Source organism: Sinohyriopsis cumingii, chromosome 4 (genome assembly GCF_028554795.1).
Source record: "Sinohyriopsis cumingii isolate HCF-2022 chromosome 4, ASM2855479v2, whole genome shotgun sequence".
In the NCBI taxonomy this organism is placed as follows: domain Eukaryota; kingdom Metazoa; phylum Mollusca; class Bivalvia; order Unionida; family Unionidae; genus Sinohyriopsis; species Sinohyriopsis cumingii.
The window spans coordinates 53,823,613-53,847,810 of NC_142964.1; the positions used below are offsets into that span (position 1 = coordinate 53,823,613).

At 35.5% G+C, this 24,198-nt stretch overlaps 1 protein-coding gene across 2 annotated transcripts in view; it reads right to left on the reverse strand.

Moving 5' to 3' along the window:
- Nucleotides 1-4,744: 4,744 nt before the first annotated feature.
- The window catches only part of LOC149801177 (tRNA ligase complex-associated NAD(P)H dehydrogenase PYROXD1-like), a 63,698-nt gene continuing 44,244 nt past the window's right edge, over nt 4,745-24,198 (reverse strand). For both annotated transcript variants that reach the window (XM_089955208.1, XM_089955209.1), the window contains exons 7-14: nt 23,396-23,559; nt 22,075-22,172; nt 17,809-17,932; nt 15,167-15,279; nt 12,441-12,563; nt 10,056-10,193; nt 8,485-8,557; nt 4,745-4,966 (exon numbers count right to left, since the gene is read on the reverse strand). In XM_089955208.1, coding sequence (XP_089811334.1) covers nt 4,791-4,966; nt 8,485-8,557; nt 10,056-10,193; nt 12,441-12,563; nt 15,167-15,279; nt 17,809-17,932; nt 22,075-22,172; nt 23,396-23,559 — 1,009 coding nt within the window. In that variant the 3' untranslated portion in view covers nt 4,745-4,790. The remainder of the gene's footprint in view (nt 4,967-8,484; nt 8,558-10,055; nt 10,194-12,440; nt 12,564-15,166; nt 15,280-17,808; nt 17,933-22,074; nt 22,173-23,395; nt 23,560-24,198) is intronic.

Consider the following 24,198-nt stretch of genomic DNA (forward strand, 5'->3'; position numbering starts at 1 on the left):
TCAAATTATTTCATGGCGTATGAACCAATATCAAATTATTTCATGGCATATGAACCAATATCAAATTATGTCATGGCGTATGAACCAATATCAAATTATTTCATGGCGCATGAACCAATATCGAATTATTTCATGGCGTAGGAACTAATATCAAATTATTTCATGGCGTATGAACCAATATCAAATTATTTCATGACGTATGAACCAATATCAAATTAAGATCCTAAGCATAATATTTTCTAATAACAAAAACAGGAAATTTTTCCAACTGTTTTATATTTCTATCATTCAAGTTACCATCAATTTCTGCTAAAAGTCTATGAAATCCTTGTCTACCACTATGTGCCAAAAACTTCCTGTTAAATTTTCTTTTCTTGTGCAAGTACAGTGAGCCTCCTTGTCCTACATTTGAAAGTATTTCTCTGTTGAATTATCTTTCAACTTTTTATTTACTCCATTGTAATACCATTTTAATTGGGGCACTGGTTTGCCATTTGGTCTTGCCTTTACAGATCAGTGACATCTCACCTCCGTTGATACGGGTTTCAACTCTTGAGCTCAGCCAATATGGGTATGTGAGAACAATGGTCGGTAACCTCCCCTGAGTCAGTGGCTCTTCTCTGGGTTTCCCCAGGTTCCTCCTATATCAGATATACTGGCTTCCATGTACAGTCTGAAAATGGCGTTAAACCCAGAAACCTACAAACCATAACTAACTGCATCAAACTGTAACCATAATTAACTCAGGACCTCCATCAAACTGTAACTGTAGCTAACTCTGGATCTGCATCAAATTGTAGCCATAACTAACTCTGGATCTGTATCAAACTGCAACCATAACAAACTCTGGATCTGCATCAAACTGCAACCATAACTAACTCTGGATCTGTATCAAACTGTAACCATAACAAACTCTGGATCTGTATCAAACTGTAACCATAGCTAACTCAGGATCTGTATCAAACTGTAACCATAACTAATTCAGGATCTGTATCAAACTGTAACCATAACTAACCCTGGATCTGCATCAAACTGCAACTATAACTAACTCTGGATCTGTATCAAAATGTAACCATAACTAACTCAGGATCTGTATCAAACTGTAACAATAACTAATTCAGGATCTGTATCAAACTGTAACCATAACTAACCCTGGATCTGTATCAAACTGTAACAATAACTAACTCTGGATCTGTATCAAACTGTAACAATAACTAACCCTGGATCTGTATCAAACTGTAACCACAACTAACCCTGGATCTGTATCAAACTGTAACCATAACTAACCCTGGATCTGTATCAAACTGTAACCATCACTAACCCTGGATCTGCATCAAACTGTAACCATAACTAATTCTGGACCTGTATCAAACTGTAACCATAACTAATTTTGGATCTGTATCAAACTGTAACCATAACTAACCCTGGATCTGCATCAAACTGTAACCATAACTAACCCTGGATCTGCATCAAACTGTAACAATAACTAACCCTGGATCTGCATCAAACTGTAACCATAACTAATTCTGGATCTGTATCAAACTGTAACCATAACTAACCCTGGATCTGCATCAAACTGTAACCATAACTAATTCTGGATCTGTATCAAACTAACCATAACTAACCCTGGATCTGCATCAAACTGTAACCATAACTAACTCTGGATCTGTATCAAACTGTAACCATAGCTAACTCTGGATCTGTATCAAACTGTAACCATAACTAACCCTGGATCTGTATTAAACTGTAACTATAACTAACTCTGGATCTGTATCAAACTGTAACCATAACTAACTCTGGATCTGCATCAAACTGTAACCATAACTAACTCTGGATCTGTATCAAACTGTAACCATAACTAACCCTCGATCTGTATCAAAATGTAACCAGAACTAACTCAGGACCTGTATCAAACTGCAACCATAACTAACTCAGGACCTGCATCAAACTGTAACCATAACTAACTCTGGATCTGTATCAAATTGTAACCATAACTAACTCTGGATCTGTATCAAAATGTAACCATAACTAACTCAGGATCTGTATCAACCTGTAACCATAACTAACTCTGGATCTGCATCAAATTGTAACCATAACTAACCCTGGATCTGTATCAAACTGTAACCATAATTAATTCTGGACCTGTATCAAACTGTAACCATAACTAACCCTGGATCTGTATCAAACTGTAACCATAATTAACCCTGGATCTGCATCAAACTGTAACCATAACTAATTCTGGACCTGTATCAAACTGTAACCATAACTAATTTTGGATCTGTATCAAACTGTAACCATAACTAACCCTGGATCTGCATCAAACTGTAACCATAACTAACCCTGGATCTGCATCAAACTGTAACAATAACTAACCCTGGATCTGCATCAAACTGTAACCATAACTAATTCTGGATCTGTATCAAACTGTAACCATAACTAACCCTGGATCTGCATCAAACTGTAACCATAACTAATTCTGGATCTGTATCAAACTAACCATAACTAACCCTGGATCTGCATCAAACTGTAACCATAACTAATCCTGGATCTGTATCAAACTAACCATAACTAACCCTGGATCTGCATCAAACTGTAACCATAACTAACTCTGGATCTGTATCAAACTGTAACCATAGCTAACTCTGGATCTGTATCAAACTGTAACCATAACTAACCCTGGATCTGTATTAAACTGTAACTATAACTAACTCTGGATCTGTATCAAACTGTAACCATAACTAACTCTGGATCTGCATCAAACTGTAACCATAACTAACTCTGGATCTGTATCAAACTGTAACCATAACTAACCCTCGATCTGTATCAAAATGTAACCAGAACTAACTCAGGACCTGTATCAAACTGCAACCATAACTAACTCAGGACCTGCATCAAACTGTAACCATAACTAACTCTGGATCTGTATCAAATTGTAACCATAACTAACTCTGGATCTGTATCAAAATGTAACCATAACTAACTCAGGATCTGTATCAACCTGTAACCATAACTAACTCTGGATCTGCATCAAATTGTAACCATAACTAACCCTGGATCTGTATCAAACTGTAACCATAATTAATTCTGGACCTGTATCAAACTGTAACCATAACTAACCCTGGATCTGTATCAAACTGTAACCATAACTAACTCTGGATCTGTATCAAACTGTAACCATAACTAATTCAGGATCTGTATCAACCTGTAACCATAACTAACTCTGGATCTGCATCAAATTGTAACCATAACTAACCCTGGATCTGTATCAAACTGTAACCATAATTAATTCTGGACCTGTATCAAACTGTAACCATAACTAACCCTGGATCTGTATCAAACTGTAACCATAACTAACTCTGGATCTGTATCAAACTGTAACCATAACTAATTCTGGATCTGCATCAAACTGTAACCATAACTAATTCTGGATCTGTATCAAACTGCAGCCATAACTAACTCAGGACCTGCATCAAACTATAACCATAACTAACTCAGGACCTGCATCAAACTGTAACCATAACAAACTCTGGATCTGTATCAAACTGCAATCATAACTAACTCAGTTTATACATATCTGTATCAAACTATAACAGCAGCTAACTCAAAATCTGTAAAATAAATTATGTACCTTGGTAGTTTTTGGCAAGTGGAAATAAAAATTATATGAGAAACATTCAATATCAATCGATATAAAAAATTAAAAAATTACAAAAGAAAGAGTTTGTTTTGTGACAGTGCAGCAACTGATTAAAGTGCCTATTTAAAACACTGGTACAACCTTGAGCCAAGGAATTTGAAACAGACAACTCTGGTCTGCCTTTGAGGCAAGGAATTTGAAACAGACAACTCTGGTCCAAACTTGAGCCAAGGAATTTGAAACAGACAACTCTGGTCTGCCTTTGAGGCAAGGAATTTGAAACAGACAACTCTGGTCCAAACTTGAGCCAAGGAATTTGAAACAGACAACTCTGGTCCAAACTTGAGCCAAGGAATTTGAAACAGACAACTCTGGTCCAAACTTGAGCCAAGGAATTTGAAACAGACAACTCTGGTCTGCCTTTGAGGCAAGGAATTTGAAACAGACAACTCTGGTCCAAACTTGAGCCAAGGAATTTGAAACAGACAACTCTGGTCCAAACTTGAGCCAAGGAATTTGAAACAGACAACTCTGGTCTGCCTTTGAGGTAAGGAATTTGAAACAGACAACTCTGGTCCAAACTTGAGCCAAGGAATTTTAAACAGATAACTCTGCTCTGCCTTTGAGGCAAGGAATTTGAAATAGACAAGCCTGGTCCAACTTTCAGCTAAGGAATTTGAATGAACTGTGTCTAACACTGAAACATACTAATTTTGTACTACCTGTTCCTTTCAGCTAGCTAGACGGACTAACCCAGAAACATACTAATTCTGTGCTACCTATTCCTTTCAGTTGGATATACGGACTGTCTAACACAGAAACATACTAATTTTGTACTACCTGTTCCTTTCAGCTAGTTGACAGACTAACCCAGAAACATACTAATTCTGTGCTACCTATTCCTTTCAGTTGGATATACGGACTGTCTAACACAGAAACATACTAATTCTGTGCTACCTATTCCTTTCAGTTGGATATACGGACTGTCTAACACAGAAACATACTAATTTTGTACAACCTATTCTGTTCATTTAGATAGATGGACTAACCCATAAACATACTAATTTTGTACTAGCTTTTAGGGTATAAAGTGAAGAATACTTAACATATAAAAAAATGTAATTTATTTTTGTGAATAATAAATCAGGAGTAATTAATCAAAGAAATCTTCCACATCTATTGCAGATTCCAGAAGATGATTCTTGAATGGTGTCAAGTCCAACTGGTTCAGAATCAGATTCTCAAATGTCTCCTCCAGATCTGTGTCCCCAATCAACACTGCCCCTTGAAGGCGGCCATCTTGTATTACAGCCTTCACATACTCCTTGCCTGTAAAAGACAAATGTTTCTTGCAGGATATTACGTCTGCATAATGTAGAAAAAATTATGATTCATTTTTTGAGACTCAAACTTTAGTCAGTTCAGAGCAAAACTGTTAAATAATGTCCACAGTGTTTTGCCCAGAATTTAAAATGGGCATCTAATTATCCTCTTAAATGGGGCCCTTAGATAAGGGCAAAACATTCATAGAAAGATGGACACTTGGCTGATGATGTCTGTAGAAAGCAGTTTCACAAACTGTATATCTACACTGTTTCTCATGAACAAAAGGGCAATTTATATTATCATGAATTACTGTTGTTGTTATTATTATTGTATTTATTATTATTATCATTGCTATTAAGAAACCAGTAAGGGGAGTAGCAGCTTTGTCAAGCCCTAAAAATCCTGAGCTTCATAATACAGTTCACTGAGAAAGGTTGCAGAAGTAAAAACACGACAGCCATCTTTTTCAAATTTTCTTAGCAAAAGATGCAATTACACATAATGCTTTGAAAGGAAATTGAACACGTGGTTCCATATTTATACAGTCATACATCACTTATGTCAACAAGCCCATACATGCCAATCCAGAGAGAAGTATAAGCATAAGTTTTGCCCCTATCAGTTGCAAACAAGCATAATCTAAGCATAAAAAGTGTAATCTATATATTGCTATTACTAACATTAGAACCCCTAAATTATTGAGGCTAATATATTATATATCATAATGACAGTACACTGTATGAAAAATTTACATTTATTTTTACTACTACCTGGATCTGCAGGTTAAAATACTTGGCACAAAGGGCAAAATCCATGTGGATTAAAACCAGAATACAAACACAAAACACAAAACATACTGAAAAAATTATTTAATTCAACCCTCACTTTAACTAGTCTGTATGTCTATAATGTTTGCCAAATGATCATGAAGTCCTGGTATGGGGGAAAAGACTGGCAAGGGGAATGAATGGCATTGATGGCACTGTGTTAAAATGGCCTATGGGAATGGTATTGATGGCACTGTGTTAAAATGGCCTATGGGAATGGTATGGATAGCACTGTGTTAAAATGGCCTATGGGAATGGTATGGATGGCACTGTGTTAAAATGGCCTATAGGAATGGTATTGATGGCACTGTGTTAAAATGGCCTATGGGAATGGTATGGATGGCACTGTGTTAAAATGGCCTATAGGAATGGTATTGATGGCACTGTGTTAAAATGGCCTATGGGAATGGTATGGATGGCACTGTGTTAAAATGGCCTATGGGAATGGTATGGATAGCACTGTGTTAAAATGGCCTGTGGGAATGGTATGGATGGCACTGTGTTAAAATGGTCTGTGGGAATGGTATGGATGGCACCGTGTTAAAATGGCCTATGGGAATGGTATTGATGGCACTGTGTTAAAATGGCCTATGGGAATGGTATTGATGGCACTGTGTTAAAATGGCCTATAGAAATGGTATTGATGGTACTGTGTTAAAATGGCCTATAGGAATGGTATTGATGGCACTGTGTTAAAATGGCCTCTGGGAATGGTATGGATGGCACTGTGTTAAAATGGCCTATGGGAATGGTACTGATGGCACTGTGTTAAAATGGCCTATGGGAATGGTATGGATGGCACTGTGTTAAAATGGTCTATGGGAATGGTATGGATGGCACTGTGTTAAAATGGCCTATGGGAATGGTATGGATGGCACTGTGTTAAAATGGCCTATGGGAATGGTACTGATGGCACTGTGTTAAAATGGCCTATGGGAATGGTATTGATGGCACTGTGTTAAAATGGCCTATGGGAATGGCATGGATGGCACTGTGTTAAAATGGCCTCTGGGAATGGTATGGATGGTACCGTGTTAAAATGGCCTATGGGAATGGTACTGATGGCACTGTGTTAAAATGGCCTATGGGAATGGTATGGATGGCACTGTGTTAAAATGGCCTATGGGAATGGTATTGATGGCACTGTGTTAAAATGGCCTATGGGAATGGTATGGATGGCACTGTGTTAAAACGGCCTGTGGGAATGGTACTGATGGCACTGTGTTAAAATGGCCTATGGGAATGGTACTGATGGCACTGTGTTAAAATGGCCTATGGGAATGGTACTGATGGCACTGTGTTAAAATGGCCTATGGGGAACACTAATCCAGCAATGTAAAGAGATTATACTGGACCTATATGGAGCGTTTTTTAGAAGGGGTGAGTGGGTGGGTGGGTGAGTGGGTGGGTGGGTATCTTTAAGATATCAGAGAAATTCATGAATAGGAATGATCATAATCTTTGTACAAACTCAGTTATAATCTGTGGCAAATATATGTTACAAAATAGAATACTCTGATTTTTTTAAATCAAGAAAAACTTCTGGCAATGCAAATGATTAAATTCTCTGTATAATTATATTTGTATGAATCAAAATTAATTTAGTTCAGAATCATGAAAATTCTTGCAGAAGGAAATAACTAAATAACATCCATCAAAAAGTAGTAAAGCACAGGTCATTTCTGGAATCAAATGGAATTGTAAAGTACAAGTCATATTGGAATTAAATGGAGGTGTAAAGCATAGTTCATATTGGAATCTAATGGAATTGTAAAGTACAAGTCATATTGGAATCAAATGGAGTTGTAAAGCAGAGATCATATTTGAATCAAATGGAGGTGTAAAACACAGGTCATATTGGAATGAAATGGAATTGTCAAGCAAAGGTCATAGAGAATCAAAATGAGTTATAAATCAAAGGTCATACTGGAATGAAATGGAGTCATAAAGCAAAGGTCATACTGGAATAAAATGGAGTTGTAAAGTGAAGGTCATACAGAGTGAAACCGAGTTGTCAAGCAAAGGTCATACTGGAATCAAATGGAGTCATTAAGCAAATGTCATCAATGGAATCAAATGATGTTGTCAAACAGAGGTCATATTGGAATCAAATAGCGTCAAACAAAGGTCAGCCAATGTGGGTATGTGAGAAAGGTTGCCAGTAGCTTCTCACGGGTCGGTGGTTCTTTCCGGGTTTAATCCCAGGTTCTTCCTCCACCATTAATACTGGCCGCCATGTATAGCCTATCTTGTGCTGAAAAATGACATTAAACCCTACAACAACAAAACAGAGGTCTTATTGGAATCAAATGAAGTTGTCAAGCAAAAGTCATACTGAAATCAAAAATGGACATTTTCTTATAGTAAAGTATCTTAAAGAATGTAAGAATAGTAATGAACATAATTTCTGTGTAAACTTTCAAAATATCTGATACAAATAAATGCCACCAACAGCAGCAGTAGGACAGCTGACAATTTATTTTACAATGACACAGAATCATTTTGTCACCAAAATTCAAACATTATTTTATAAACTAGATTAAATACATTTTTATAAGTTTCTATATTAAGTGACACACAAATTACACTGTATATAAATATTGTAAGAATTAGCAATGCAAAACAATTTACAGTTAAGTATCCTTTCAAGCATAACTTTCAATATTAAAACACCATAATATATTATCAGCTTACCTTTGGTTACCCTCAGTAAGAGTTCATGGTCACTACCCAAGCCTTGTGCATTATATTTCCCCAGAAGAATCACCTAGGTCATCAAAGATTTAAAAGATTTTAAGATAGATCAATTTTGAAGCTGCAACTAAAGGATACCTGTGATAATTTGATATCTTTCATTTTCTAATATATACATACATGCCTGACTACATTAATAACATTATGAAAAATGAAACCAAAAAGTGATTACATATCATGAACATAACAAGACCAGAAATGAATAAGTTAGATCAGGCACTATTAATCAACGAGCTGGCACATAAAAGCCATAGGTAACCTGGGAGGCAATAAAGGATTTATTTAAACTTGCAAATTAGGATATAGAAGAAATGGCAATAGCCTTGGTGACAACATAAACTGCTGTTGTAAAGATTAACAAAGGCATGAACGGAAGATGAACAAAAAAATATCTTTAAAAGCTGTGTCAAGAATACCTTAAACGTTACAAAATAATTGTGCAAGACAGGCCTCATGTAAAAATTAGTACAGTAATTAACTTGTATACTTTGAAACTCTAAATGTCCAGACACCATATTTTAAACACTCATAATAATTTTCAACAGTATGAGAAATTTAGAGGCACTAAGTACATTACATCCTTAATAATTCACCTTAAAAACACAGCATAAACAACGGCACCAGTTACTGAGGTATGGCACCAGTTACTGAGGTACAGCACCAGTTACTGAGGTATGGCATTAGTTACTGGGGTCTGATACCAGTTACTGAGGTACGGCACCAGTTACTGAGGTACTTCTTTGCATGCTGAGTGTGGTTGCTTTGCTATTGCCACATTTTACTGCTGATAAAGAGAGGACATTGTTCATTCTTTGCAAAATACAAAGTGATTCTATGAGAAACTTTGACCAGAGAACTACTGACAGCCTGTTGAGTGTGAAAAGGAATGTCATCAATGGTCACCAGTAAGTGAAAAAAACTAAAAATGCCTGTGGATTATGAACTATGAACTACAATTCTGCTTTGTTCATTTAACTCACAATAAACTGACTCATATTAATTATTGTTATTGAAACATTTTCCATCAGAATGTGATCCAAGTTCAAAACTTTCTGCTTGCTTTATTATATCACGAATCTTAAGGGATGGATATCATTTATTATGTGGGGATAACAACTGATTCCTAAGGGATGAGTATCATTTATTATGTGGTGACAACCACTGACTCCTAAGGGATGGTCGCATTTATTGTGGGAACAGCCTTTAACTCCAAAGAGATAGATATCATTTATTATGTGGGGACAGCCACTGACTCCTAAGGGATGGATATCTTTTATTATGTGGGGAAAGCCATTGACTCCTAAGGGATGGATGAAAAACACATATCAGAATAGGCAGAGACATGACTAAAGACTTCTAAAAAGAAAAACTGAAAAGTGAAGAAGCATGTATCAATATTAGTACTATACTGAATGTACATGCTCTTTGAAACTTTCCATGTTTTGTTCAAGTCATTAACATCATTAATTTGTCACTCTCTGCCTAATTGAATGAAATATTATTGAACTCACCTTATAATTAAAAAATTTAGTGACATGAGAGAAAAGTTCAAAGCAGAAGTCTAATGGTATTTCTTCTCCATTGTCGTCTGCTACCATGCTCTTGGCTGCATATGCTCCCATCTGTCTGGCCTGATCCCAAAGCCTCATCTACAAATGTATCAAGGAAATATGACAATTACTCCTATAATTGCAACACTGTCTCAAAATTAGTAACACATATACTCATTCATAAGTGGATATAGCTGCAAACAACTCAGATCATAACCTGTCATCGAACAGCATGCCAGCAAATCTGGGTCTATATTGTTTATTTTACTGATTAATCCTAACTGCATTTATACATCAAAAAGCCAATGTACTGTTAGCTAAGTGTATGTTAGATATAATCTCATACTGGAGGTCTGAATGGAACCATTTTCAGCTAGGTCAAACTAGACATTATAAGTAGTTTTCTGGTGAAAACCTCGTCGATTTGAATTTCCGATCAGAAGGCGTAGCTATAACAAGATTTTCAAAATGTCTGCCTTGGTGGCCATATTGGATGTCAGATCAGCACCATTTTCATTCAGTACCAAGTAGTCTTTTAAGCAACACCATTTTCATTTAGATCTAATCAGACCTTGGGATAAATGTGTTTGTACAGTTTCATGACAATCCTCCAAGTAACTTAAGAGAAGCTGCAGTAACAAGCTTGTGCTAATGGATGGACAGACACTGGATGACAAACGACTGACAAGCAATCCCATAAGCTCTATAACCAGTACAGCTAAAGAAAAAGATAACAAACCTTAATTATATATAATCTTACTCTTTTTCATAAAATATTTGGCAACATTTTTGTAAATATAAATCTTCTCAGTAGAATGTTTGTGTACAAATTTTAAGGATTTGGGTAAAAAATATGAATTTCCACTCAGTGATTGTGGAGAAGATATGGTAACCAACAGACAGACAAGAGAATATTGTAATATTCCTGATGTGGCAACAATGATTTGTTTAAACATGTTTTAATCTCAAACAGAACCACACAATACTATAAAGTCAACTGGTTAAATCTTGGCAAACCTAATAAAGGTAGAGTCCACTGTAGCCTGGCTGTTTTTGATGTGTTCAGTAGGTATCACCACATGTCCTAAAAATGGCTCAGACAGGAGATAAAAACAGACTAAGATGCTGCTGAATCAACACTATGGATCATACATGAGACAAGGTGGATCATACATGAGACAAGGTGGATCATACATGAGACAAGGTGGATCATACAAGGTTAATATAGAACCAGCAGAAAGTTGGTGTGTCATGATTATTCACAACAGTCAACTACTGGTTGGAAAAGTCATGTGACCAAGCATTCAATTTTTATAAATCGAATATAAACGGTATGTTATTTTTTCTTTATTTTGAACATGTTCAGTGTATTGAAAACCCAAGACGAATAATAGACCATTTAAAACACACATTCACTGCATGTTCATAGCTTTTCTATATGCCCTTTGATAGCGTTTTTAAAGCTTTTCTATATGCCCCTTGATAGCGTTTTTAAAGCTTTTCTATACACCCTTTGATAACATGTTCAAAGCTTTTCTATATGCCCTTTGATAGCATGTTCAAAGCTTTTCTATATGCCCTTTGATAGCACTTTCAAAGCTTTTCAATATGCCCTTTGATAGCACTTTCAAAGCTTTTCTAAATGCCCTTTGATAGCACTTTCAAAGCTTTTCTGTACGCCCTTTGATAGCATTTTCAAAGCTTTTCTATATGCCCTTTGATAGCATTTTAAAGCATTTCAATGGAAACCTGGTGATTGCCACTGTTCATGGTAAAAGCTCTACTATAAACAAAACTGTGACCTTCTGATCAAATGGAAAAAAATCCAATAAAAAGAACATCATTATTTTTTTAATATTCTGACCATTTGATTTTGACCATTTGATTTTTCTATGTTTTAATTCTTTTTAGACTACTAAACTACAAAAGCAAAGCCACCAGGTAAAATATCCTTCTACATTTGATTATAAAACATGTCCTAACAATAAGGCTGATGAAAATTAATAATTTATTTCAAGAAACTGTCAAACTTTTGAGATGAAAACTTCCTGGAAAAGAAAATATGTACATTCCAGTTAAAATAGCTTCCTGCTGGTCAGTACATTTATGTACTGACAACATGGCTGATGTTCAACATGCTGGTAAACCATGGTTTGACATTCCAGGATACAAGCATCTTTAACCAGCATATGAAAAATATTGTCCCTCAAAAATATTGAAAACACCTCTAATCAATTCAAATCAATCAGTTCTGATTAACCAAAATTATCCATCTTTTAATTTTAACCAACTTCCAACACAATGTTGCGTCATACAAGTATCTCCTGTTTGACATAAAGCATCTACCTGAAACCAATGGGGTGCTGGGTCCCATGAGGCAGTGCAGACATCCCCTGCTGCATAGACATCTTTCTCTGAAGTCTGCAACTTATCATTTACCATCAAGCCACCGTCACTTGCCATCTGGAACTGTAAGTACCAAGGTGAACATCAACATTTAAAAACTGTTGATAAAATGTTTTCAAGAAAACATTGACTAAGTTATCATGACCTGAATATGGGTACTTGTGCTTGTGTGGATGTTTTGAGCCTGAATATGTGTATTTGGGTATATGTGGATGTTTTATGCCTGAATATGTGTATTTTGGTATGTGTGGATGTTTTATGTCTGAATATTTTTTACTTGGGTATGTGTGGATGTTTTATGCCAGAATATGTGTACTTGGGTATGTGTGAATGTTTTATGCCAGAATATGTGTATTTGGGTATGTGTGGATGTTTTATGCCTGAATATTTTTTACTTGGGTATGTGTGGATATTTTATGCCAGAATATGTGTACTTGGGTATGTGTGGATGTTTTATGCCTGAATATGTGTACTTGGGTATGTGTGGATGTTTTGAGCCTGAATATGTGTATTTGGGTATGTGTGGATGTTTAATGCCTGAATATGTGTACTTGGGTATGTGTGGATGTTTTATGCCAGAATATGTGTATTTGGGTATGTGTGAATGTTTTATGCCAGAATATGTGTATTGGGTATGTGTGGATGTTTTATGCCTGAATATGTGTACTTGGGTATGTGTGGATGTTTTATGCCTGAATATGTGTACTTGGGTACGTGTGGATATTTTATGCCTGAATATGTGTACTTGGGTATGTGTGGATGTTTTGAGCCTGAATATGTGTATTTGGGTATGTGTGGATGTTTTATGCCAGAATATGTGTACTTGGGTATGTGTGGATGTTTTATGCCTGAATATGTGTATTTGGGTATGTGTGGATGTTTTATGCCTGAATATGTGTACTTGGGTATGTGTGGATGTTTTGAGCCTGAATATGTGTATTTTGGTATGTGTGGATGTTTTGAGCCTGAATATTTGTATTTGGGTATGTGTGGATGTTTTATGCCTGAATATGTGTACTTGGGTATGTGTGGATGTTTTATGCCTGAATATGTGTACTTGGGTATGTGTGGATGTTTTATGCCTGAATATGTGTACTTGGCTATGTGTGGATGTTTTGAGCCTGAATATGTGTATTTGGGTATGTGTGGATGTTTTATGCTTGAATATGTGTACTTGGGTATGTGTGGATGTTTTACGCCTGACTATTTGCAATGAAAAGATTTTCACTATGGTATGGCAGCCATATTGGAGTAAGATTACTACTATTTTCATTCTAGGCAACATAAGAAGTCTCTTGGTGAAAATGCCATGACAATAAGAAGTAGAGATAATAAGATGATCACTACAGCAGCCATATTGGAAGTCAAATCATCACCTTTTTCATGTAGGACTAATATAATATCTGAAGTATTTGGGTGAAAACCCCATGTTAATATAACATGACCATTAAGGCAGCCATATTGGAAGTCAAATCTCCCCATGTTGATATAACATCTAGTCTGGATAAGAACTGATAATAATAACTGATTAAGCAGGTCACTATTGCGGCCATATTGGACTCAGATCAGCATCTTGTTTTATTCTGGACAAATGCTGCTGCTCTGAACATCATAAGAAATCTTCTATGTGGTTATAGGAGTAGTTATAACATTTCAAAGATGGCTGCTGAGGTGGCCATGTAGGCTGTCAATCAGCACAATTTTCATATCATACAAATAACTTGTGTGAGTTTAAAGTTTCATGGCATTTATCCACAAGGAACAGCAACAAGAAAACTTTGTGATAATGGACATACATATGACAAGCAGGCCATCTCATAAGCTTATCTTGTTCAAGACCAAAAGAGCTAAACAAGAACAAATATGAAATATTTCAAAAATGCAGCCTAATTACCCAAGATGTAATTTTATCCAATCTAACATGATGAATAGTTTGATAGAGTCACTCAGTTCGTCTTTGTAAGTCACTCAGTTTGTCTTTGAATGTCAACTATCTTTCAAGACATCTACAAACACTATATAAATTTAAACACAAGACTATGCCACTGTTGAAAGCAGGCATACATTTATTTACAGGAAATGTAAATAACAGTCTCACAGTTTCAACCCATTCCCTTTATAAAAGGCTATAGCTGGATAATAGTGGTTGGGATCCAAGAGAGTAAATAAACAAGAGAATTAGGGCATATTTCATCCTGCAAATATACGTATCACTTAAATTGCACACATATAACTATGGGCTGTTCCATTTAAACATACATGGTACCCAGGGAAGGCAGTTTTTTTAAAACTATATGCCAGGGTACTTTGATTTCAAACAGTTCACATTAAAATGATAATTCCAAATTGCATCTATGGGCGAGTCCCCACATTAAAAGTGCCTTCCCAGAGCCTCAGGTATATTTTACTGGAACAACCCTGAACAGACCATCAGGATATTACCAAATTTTAATTGTGTTTTCAAACTGCAAAAATTGAATGCCTACATCACCTAAAAATCAAGAATAATATGTGTGTTTTATCAAAGTAGATGCTGCAGAAGTAAATGTTACAAACCTATGCAGACAATATGTTTCTAAAGAATCTGTATTCTTTCAAATGAGGCAATGATCTTTTTCAGGGGTGGGTGAAATTAAAACCACAAAGATATTAAGTATCAATGTTACCTTATTGTTTTCTGTAAAAGGTTCTATGTTGGGTGTTACTCCTGTAGCACTGACAACAAAATCACAGCCATATATATTCCCATTGGTTAACTCTACATAAATGGGCCAGGAACCTGAAAAGCAAAATGTATGATATGAAATGGTTTTGTTGATAAAAAATGTTCACACTCACCAAACGTTCCAACCTCTACCAGCAGTAGTGTCCTCAAACAATAAGCGTGACTTACTGAAGATTAAAATCAGTTCTAGGTCTCTAAATTAGAGCATTCAAAGTGGCAAACTTGACTTACTGAAGATTAAAATCAGTTTGAAAATTCAAATACAAAATATCAGAATATTTTCAATCAATAAGAAAAACATCATATATTTAATACATGCACACTAAAATCTGTACATCAATTAGAAAAACCGTCATAAAAAGATTACAAATACACATAAATCCAGATCAATTTGAAAAATCTTCATAAAAATCCACATCAATCACAAAAAGGACTGCAAATGCAAATCAGTTAGAAAAAAATCATAAAAAGATTGCAAATGCACATCAATTAGAAAACTCTTTATTAAATAATTGAAAAATGTCTATCAATTTGACATCAATTGAAAAAATCTCCATAAAAAGTTTGTAAATGCATATCAATTAGAAAAATCTCCATGAAAGTTTGCAAATGCACATTAATTGGGATGATAACATATAGGAAAAGAGACCAGCACTTGGCCTTACTTCAGATGTGCACCTTTCAAAAAAGTGCTAGCTCTACTTGGTCATTTTCACTTCCTGAACTTCAGAGGTAAATTGTATAAAAAAGAGCCTATAACTTTTTTTACATTTTATATATTTGGTAATTCATTCATTGCACTTTCAGAAGATGGTATTGTCTAGTCTGGCAAAATTCATTTTCCCTATTTTAACAGCTGCTATGTATAGTGTACTTTAGACTAATTCAGGCTGATTTTTTAACACAAGGGAGCAGTCATTTTAGTTAGCAGTGTGCTTAAATCATCTAAAATTTCCAAAGGTACAATATCCAAAAGAAATATCATCCACATTACATTAATGTAGCATAGAGGTATGCCAACATTCTCTCCACTGTGCATGTTTTAAATGCGAACTACTTCACCTTACATACATCACTCTCTCAAAAGTACATATTATCTGGTGAGCACCCCCTAAGTTCTAGGAATTCTTCCACAGCAAAAAAGCTCTTTTCAAACCACTACTCTTCAATTTTGGAAAACTGTTTAGACTGCTCAGAAACCAGAAGGTAGGATAGCAGCAAGTCCATCAAAAGGAACAGAAATTACGCTCTGGTAAAACGTGCACGATGGTAAGTCCATCACAAGGAACAGAAGTTAGGGCAGCAACAAGTCCATAGTAAGGAACATAAAGGGCAGAAGTTAAGGCAGCAGCGAGTCCATTGTAAAGAAAAGAAGTTTTAGTGTGTGTGTGATATGGATTTTTAACGTAGCTTTAACAATTTTTCAGTTACATCACTATGGTGTCTGCAGTTTATAGTGATGTCTAGCACTAAGGCATCATGCTGCAGACATGTAGTCATGTAGTATACAGTCACATTATCCTGACACCAGACCAACCAGTCCTAACACTAACCTTTAAATGCTGTGCACCAAGTGAGGCAGCTGTTAGTACCATTTTTGTAAGTATCTGGTATGACTCTGGCAGGGATCAAACCCACGACCTCTCACATCTGAGGAGGATGCTCTAACCACTAGGCCACCAGAGCAGTTCGAAAAGAAGTTCAGTGTACAATTAACATGTAATTGTGGTACACCACTCCCTTGACAACTCATGCACAACAGGGTCCAAAGACATAGATCTCACAATAAGCAAGAGCACAAGTTACTGAGGGACCTCCAAGAAATAAAGACGGGATTGTATCTTGCTGAACAATGCAAAAACTGCAGGGGTGGTGTGTGGTGCAATTGTGCTGTTTAATGGCTAAACACTCATTTTATAATCAGATTGGGAGTAATTGACAATAAATGCTTTTTATAAGGCAAATGTTCATTTTTCTTTATCAACTGCATTTACTTTCAACATGACAACCTCGCAAAGATCGTTATTCCACCTGGTTTCAAAACCTTTACATATATGTGAAAACAATGTGTATATGACACTGCATTTTGCTGTTGTTAATAATTGTGGCTCGCAGCTTTGTAACATCCTTGCATTGCAACAAAAAGAGGAGACAATGCAGTGAACTAGACAAGTTGTTGATTCAAATAAAACAAGAATCCATTTTTAAAAAACAAAGCACATTTATTTCATGAAACAACTGTCAACGTCCAAACTCATTTTTTTAATTGTTCTACTAGTAAAATATTGATGCAAGGATTTCACTGGAAGTAATAGTGACATTTTTCTCACCCTTATGGAAATCTCTGAATTCCAATTCAGGAATTTCAAGTTAACTACAAACTCTGAAACTTGCTTCTCCATAATGAACCATAACTGTAACACAAAGATTATTTTACTTTACTTTACCAAGCATATGTATTCATTATAAGCGGGCTCACGAGTTATCAGTAAGTGAGTTATCAAGGAAGTGGAATATAATAGATACAGACAAGGCACACTGAAATAGTTCACAATGGGTCACAGATTTACTTTTTATCTTTACCTGGGTGTTGAGTGAAAGGTAAATCTGTGTGGGTTGTTTCAGTCTTACAAGCATTCATCAGTTCTTCTGGGCTCCAAAGTTTTGCAACCTCCACCTGGTACTCTACATGAACACAGTGACACAGCTGAAATGAAGATTAGATAACAGCACATAAACATTATTCACTGATTAAAAGATTTAATTTTAATTTTACTTTATACCATGTGACAATGAATACAAACATGTTAAAGTAATAAATATGCATCACCATTACACATGAAGAACTTTGATCTGTTAAAAAATGGAGTCTCAATGAGCAAACCATCCATCCAACCTATTTACAGAAAGTTATAACATTCTATATATCTCCTGACTTCTAATTTCAAAAGATAAGTGCAGTCAAGAATGCTCTTTCCTCTATCCATCCAACTATTAATAAAGACAATGAGTGTGTGTGTGTATATATATATATACATACACTGCTCCCTGGATAAATTGCACACAACATGGTCCAGAAACATAGACGGCACTATAAGCTAGGGCATGAGTTACTGAGGGATCTCCAAAAACTGAAAAAATCCTCTTAGCTAAACTTCAAGAAAACTGTGAGGAGGGGACAGTAGGGAACTGGGCTGTTTAATGACAGAATCCTCGTTTTACAATCACAATGATAATAATTGTTAATAATGAGCTTTTTCTAATGAAGAAGTTCTTTATTCTTTATAAATAACATTTATTTTCAAAATGTCCAGCATGTGAAAGATCATTCCAACTGGTTTCAACAATCATCATGTGTATTACGTTACTGCTTTTTGTTTTGTTGATCAGTCTGATTCCCAGATTGGTATTTAATAGTACACTGCAAAGTCAAGAGTCGGAGTAGCAGGGAACTAGATTAACTGTTGATACACCACTAAACAAGATTCCTTTTTTTCAAAAACTAGCAAAATTTGTTTTGTGAGACTATCATCTATGTCGAAACTCAAATTTTGTATTGTTCAGTTAGTATAATATTGATGTCATGATTTCATTGGCAGTATTAGTGAAACTTCTTATCATCCTTGAGGATATCTCTAAGTGCCAGTTCAGGAATTCTCTGAAACTCACTTGCCCACAATGGTCCATATCTGTGAAACCATGCTCTTTATTTTGCGAAATATTCATTTCACTTGGTTGCCTTGTTATCTTTGATCACAATCATGAATGAGTCTGTTAAATTAAGGTAGTTTATGTTAAATACACAGTAACATTTATAACAGTGTTCGATTGATCAAATGAAGTGAGTTCACCTGACATACGACCGGGGCTGCTAGGTTTTAAGTACGATGGATCTGCATGCCTTTTAACTTTTCTTCTATTCCACCTCCTTTATTTGATTCAAATACATAACTGACATGATAATACAATGAAGGCCAGCTTTTAAATCAGTGCAACAATAAAACAAATACGTCCGCAAGTCAGTTATCAAAACAAGGTCGGGGCTTAATTGGGTTCTCAGAGAAATGCCTGCGGACATAGCTGACACATTTTATGTTTAAATACAAATTACATTTATGATGATTACACTTAATAGGAACTAAAAGATAGAATTAATACACAAATTTCACTTAATAAAAATTATTTAATTGCCATTTAAATATTAATGTACTGCCTATACTAGGCATTTCATTTTCATTGATCCAAATTTCCTTGAATGTCTTTAACTACGATGTAATAAGAATGTTGTTTGGAGAAAAAAAATGTAACCAAATATATGACTCCTATTGAAAAGCTGATAATTTCAAAATGTTGATTAAAATTTTCAGGTCTACTCTACTGTTTTTGACGATAAAATGAGCAATATATCAATGTTTCAGTTAGCAATTTTGATCGCAATTTTCTTTAAGTTCAATAAATAAGGATCAATTTGGGGGGATCATAATTGTGATCAAAGATAACAAGGCAACCATGAAAAATGAATACTTCGCAAAATAAAGAGCTTGGTTTCACAGACATGAACCATTGTGGGCAAGCGAGTTTCAATTTCTGGTTTAAAAAAATGGGATCCATGCCTGACTCCGCATTATAAATGGGTTCGCGAGTTATCAGGGCATGAGTTATCATATTATAAGCAACCAGGTCAGTCAGCTGAAGAAAATGATGCATGTACCCCTAAAAATTTGCGGGGGTGGCGGGTAGGTAATAGATGCGGGAGGTAAAATATGTGCTTCATTGACACAGTTACCATCTTAAATCAATGCATATTAAATGAGAAATACACCTGTAGTGAAAACAGAGAAGGCATATATAATATTTTACTTTATTTAGAGAACCACGGATTGGTACAAATACGTGTATACTGTTTATATATATGTGTCCTATGTATAGCATGAATAGAGTATCAACACTGTGTAGTCACCTGCGAATATCACCACATAAACTAAATCCACAATACAAGTAATTCCACCGAAAAAACACACACAGAATTAAAATATTCAATAATTTTTTTACAGGTCATATAGGTCTGAATTCAATGGATAAACATAGCACAATCACGTAACGAGTGATGAAGCACATTTACATTTCAGTACGTTTCAAGTTGGTAAAAGTTAGTTTGCACTTTAAGCTGCCATTGGTAGCATTAGTAAGCACAAACTTTTTCCCTGCAAAAAGGAAACTTTTACGGCACAGTAAATGTGTTCCACTCACGCTGGAAAATGAAACAATCCATCAGATTCCATTCCATTTCTTTTATTTAAGTTTGACATCTTTGAAGAAAAGTTCTTTGTTCTTACTGAAGATTTTAGTTGGCTTTCTTTGATGAAAGGTGCATGCGTTTTTGAATTCACCGCTAAAGGCTAGCTTTGGAGAACCAAATAAATGTCCATTTCTTATTGTGGCGGCAACATCAAATAATTGTATTGCATGATTAAGACTGACCTTTTTCCCATTCATTTGCTTAGTACATTTTCATAACAGTCAGTGCTTCAAAGGTAACATTTTCTTTGAAATTTCAGCAAAATATTTTAACTGGGTACATTTTTACAAAAGAAATTGGATGTAATTTGGTCGATTGTAGGTATAGTTCCTCCCTGCCTACTGAACAGACCAACAAGTAAGATTTTTTATAGATTTTTTTTTAAACACATGTGGCAGTGGAGTGATGCTGCCTTCCACTCATGCGTAGAAATTCAACAAAGGGTCAATGGACGATAGAGACGCAGGTGTTCTGGTCTGATGACAAAGATTAGTACAAAACATGTGGGTGTTCTGAAGGATTTAATTCTGAGTGGAAAGAAGAGGAATTTTACATACCATCCACACACAAATGTCAGTCTATGTAAATATATTATTTAGTAGCCAGCAACTGAAAATCCGACGAAAGATAGATTATGAGCTAATGCCTAGTCCGGTTGATCTCCGCTACCAGAAATGTTAACAACAAAAAAAGCAGATATCTCACAACATACAGTACTCATGCTCGATGTCAGATTAAGCGGATTATGATATAACAATGCACTGTTAAGATGGTTTGTCAATATGGACAAAGAAATTGTTTATGTAACAATAGATAAATTTCAGTGCATTTTATATCAAGTTTGCAACTTCCTTTCATGGGGCCTCTGAATTTCTCCACTCCAAAATAGTTCTTGTAAATACAAGTTTAAACAGCCAACAATGTCGTCAATAAAAAATCGCCAGATGGTATATTTTGCCACCAATAAGGAAAATAAAATCACAGTTTGTGACATTGGTGAAGCCATACGCGATCTTAGAATAAACTTTTTACACTTTATTTTTCTCACTTTTAAGAAGAAAATACTATTTTTTCATGTACAAGAAAATACATATAAAATTTCAGAAGCCACGCCAAGATCGGCTTGTATTATTCATGCGCGATCTCTTCCCCAAAATGATACTAAACTTTTTACATTTTTCGTACTTTTAAGAAAGAATTTTTTTTGTGGGCGAGAAAAATACATGTATATAAAATTTTGGGATCCATGCCACAACCATGTTATATACGAATTCGTGTTATAATGGAACGTGCTATAGCCTGGTCACACTGTGTATGTGTGTGTGTGTGTGTGTATATATATATATATATATATATACCATTCTTTGTTACTTCTTTCCTTTATCACTTGACTGAAGAATGAACATGGAGAAAATGGAGACACAGAATAGTTTATAATCAAATAAATATTTGACTTTCATATGGTAAATGGTAAAAAGAATCAATTCAATCTCTCTAGTCTGCAATTGTACCTCAACTGTATAAAAAAACTGAATAAAATTATTACATACAGACTGTAACCCTTTCATCTCTAAGCTTGTAGACCAATCTGGACCAAGGGCACCTCCTGGTGTCTGTACGCTGGATTTCTGGAACTCCAATGAGGTCTCTAAAACACGGAAAAAAGATAGTCTCATGCAATATTCTCTCACCCATAATTGTTTTTCTTCTGCTGGTTATCCTCTTAAAGCATCATTGTGTGCAAGAACACACCTCTCTTGATAACTCATATACAATACATCATTGTGTGCAAGAACACCCCTCTCTTGATAACTCACATACAATACATCATTGTGTGCCAGAACATCCCTCTCTTGATAACTCACATACATCATTGTGTGCAAGAACACCCCTCTCTTGATAACTCACATACAATACATCACTGTGTGCAAGAACATCCCTCTCTTGATAACTCACATCATTGTGTGCAACAACACCCCTCTCTTGATAACTCACATACATCATTGTGTGCAACAACACCCCTCTCTTGATAACTCACGTATAAAAACACAATGTTGCATAAGTGAAAGGACGAGTTACCAAGAGACCTCTTAAAAATGAAGGGATGGAAATGGACATTGTGGGAATGAGGCGAGTTAAATGTTTAATATTCATTTTATATTCATTGGGAATCATTGTGAATAAATAGCTTTATCTAAGGAAGTATAGGTTTTTTGGGGGGTTTTTAATGCAAAAAATATCATTATTTTCAGGACAATCAATATCTGAAAGATCACTATAAGAATTACAACAAGGTTTCATCCCACATCACGTATACCACAAAATTACTGTGTATTATGGCACCATTCTTGCACGTGAATGTGGATACATTTTTTTCTACTGTTATTGTTGATTCAAAACAAAACAATTTCTCAATTTTAAAAAAGGAACTATTATTTTGAGAAATATGAAAGTCTCACCTCAATTTCTGATTCTTCTATTAGCAAAAAGACAATGCTGTTATTTTCACTGCAAGTAACTGCAAAATTTCTGCTTACCCTTGAGCAAACCTTTAAGACTGTTCCATTTATACATACACGATACCCAGAGGAGGCCGTTTTTAAAAACAATGTACTTTTATTACTCGGCTCATATGAAAATGATACCGTGATTATTTAATGTTAGATAATTTAATCATGTTACTTACATAATATTTAAAATATGTGGTCAATTGGTCCCTTGAAATGAGTTAAATTGAAACATGGCCATGACAGCTAGCTTTTATGCAGCAAGGATTTGCATGACTTTTACCTTTATTTTCATTCTACCCCCTTCATTTGACATTTAATTGGAAGTTATTTCTTAAAGTCTTATTTACAGTGTTTAACATACCCTGGTCAGAGGTGTACTTGAGTCGTTTCAGGGGCTTTTCATCTTGACTCTTTTCCTGATTGAGATGGGGTAGGAAGAATTGGGCAGCTCCAGGATCTACAAAAGTGCTCGAGATTGAAATGTCCTTAATGGCCCATAACACTTCACAACCTTCTACTTCATATCTGTCAGAAAAATCAAATTTGTTCAGTAAATTAAGTTTCTCCATGAATATTTACCAAATCACATCCACATAAGGATTATTCCCTCTTACCTCTGAATCCAGCCAATTACAAAACACATATTAGTGAAGGGAGGCAACTTTTACAGGTCAATTCCCCTTCATTCACTCTAGATTACCACTGGTATCCTGAATGTACTAGCTTTACCTCAAGTGAAATAGCATGCTTGAATTGTGGGGAAGGGTGGGAGGGAATTTTAGTAGTGTGACTGGGTAAGCATAAACAGAGAAACCAAAATTTTCCGGTAAATTACTTTTCACCTAGAATACCTACCCAATCACATAAACAGTAGGAATATAAGACCTACCTCCTCCAGAAGCATGGGCAATAACTCTTGCACATTGCCTCCACTTGCTGCCAATTCTTGTTCTCAAAGAGAAACAAAAAGAAGTTTGCCAGTTGGGAAATGGAGGCTGAGAGTAGTGTGATGTCAATAATACGACACCAGTCATTGAAAACTCAACATTCCTACTGTCCCTTTGCCTTCAAAGTGGAGGGAGAAATTCCAGCTGTTGAAATTCTCGCCACAACTAAGGTGCCGTACTCCTTTTCTCATAGGACATGACTGACACAAAGCCTGGC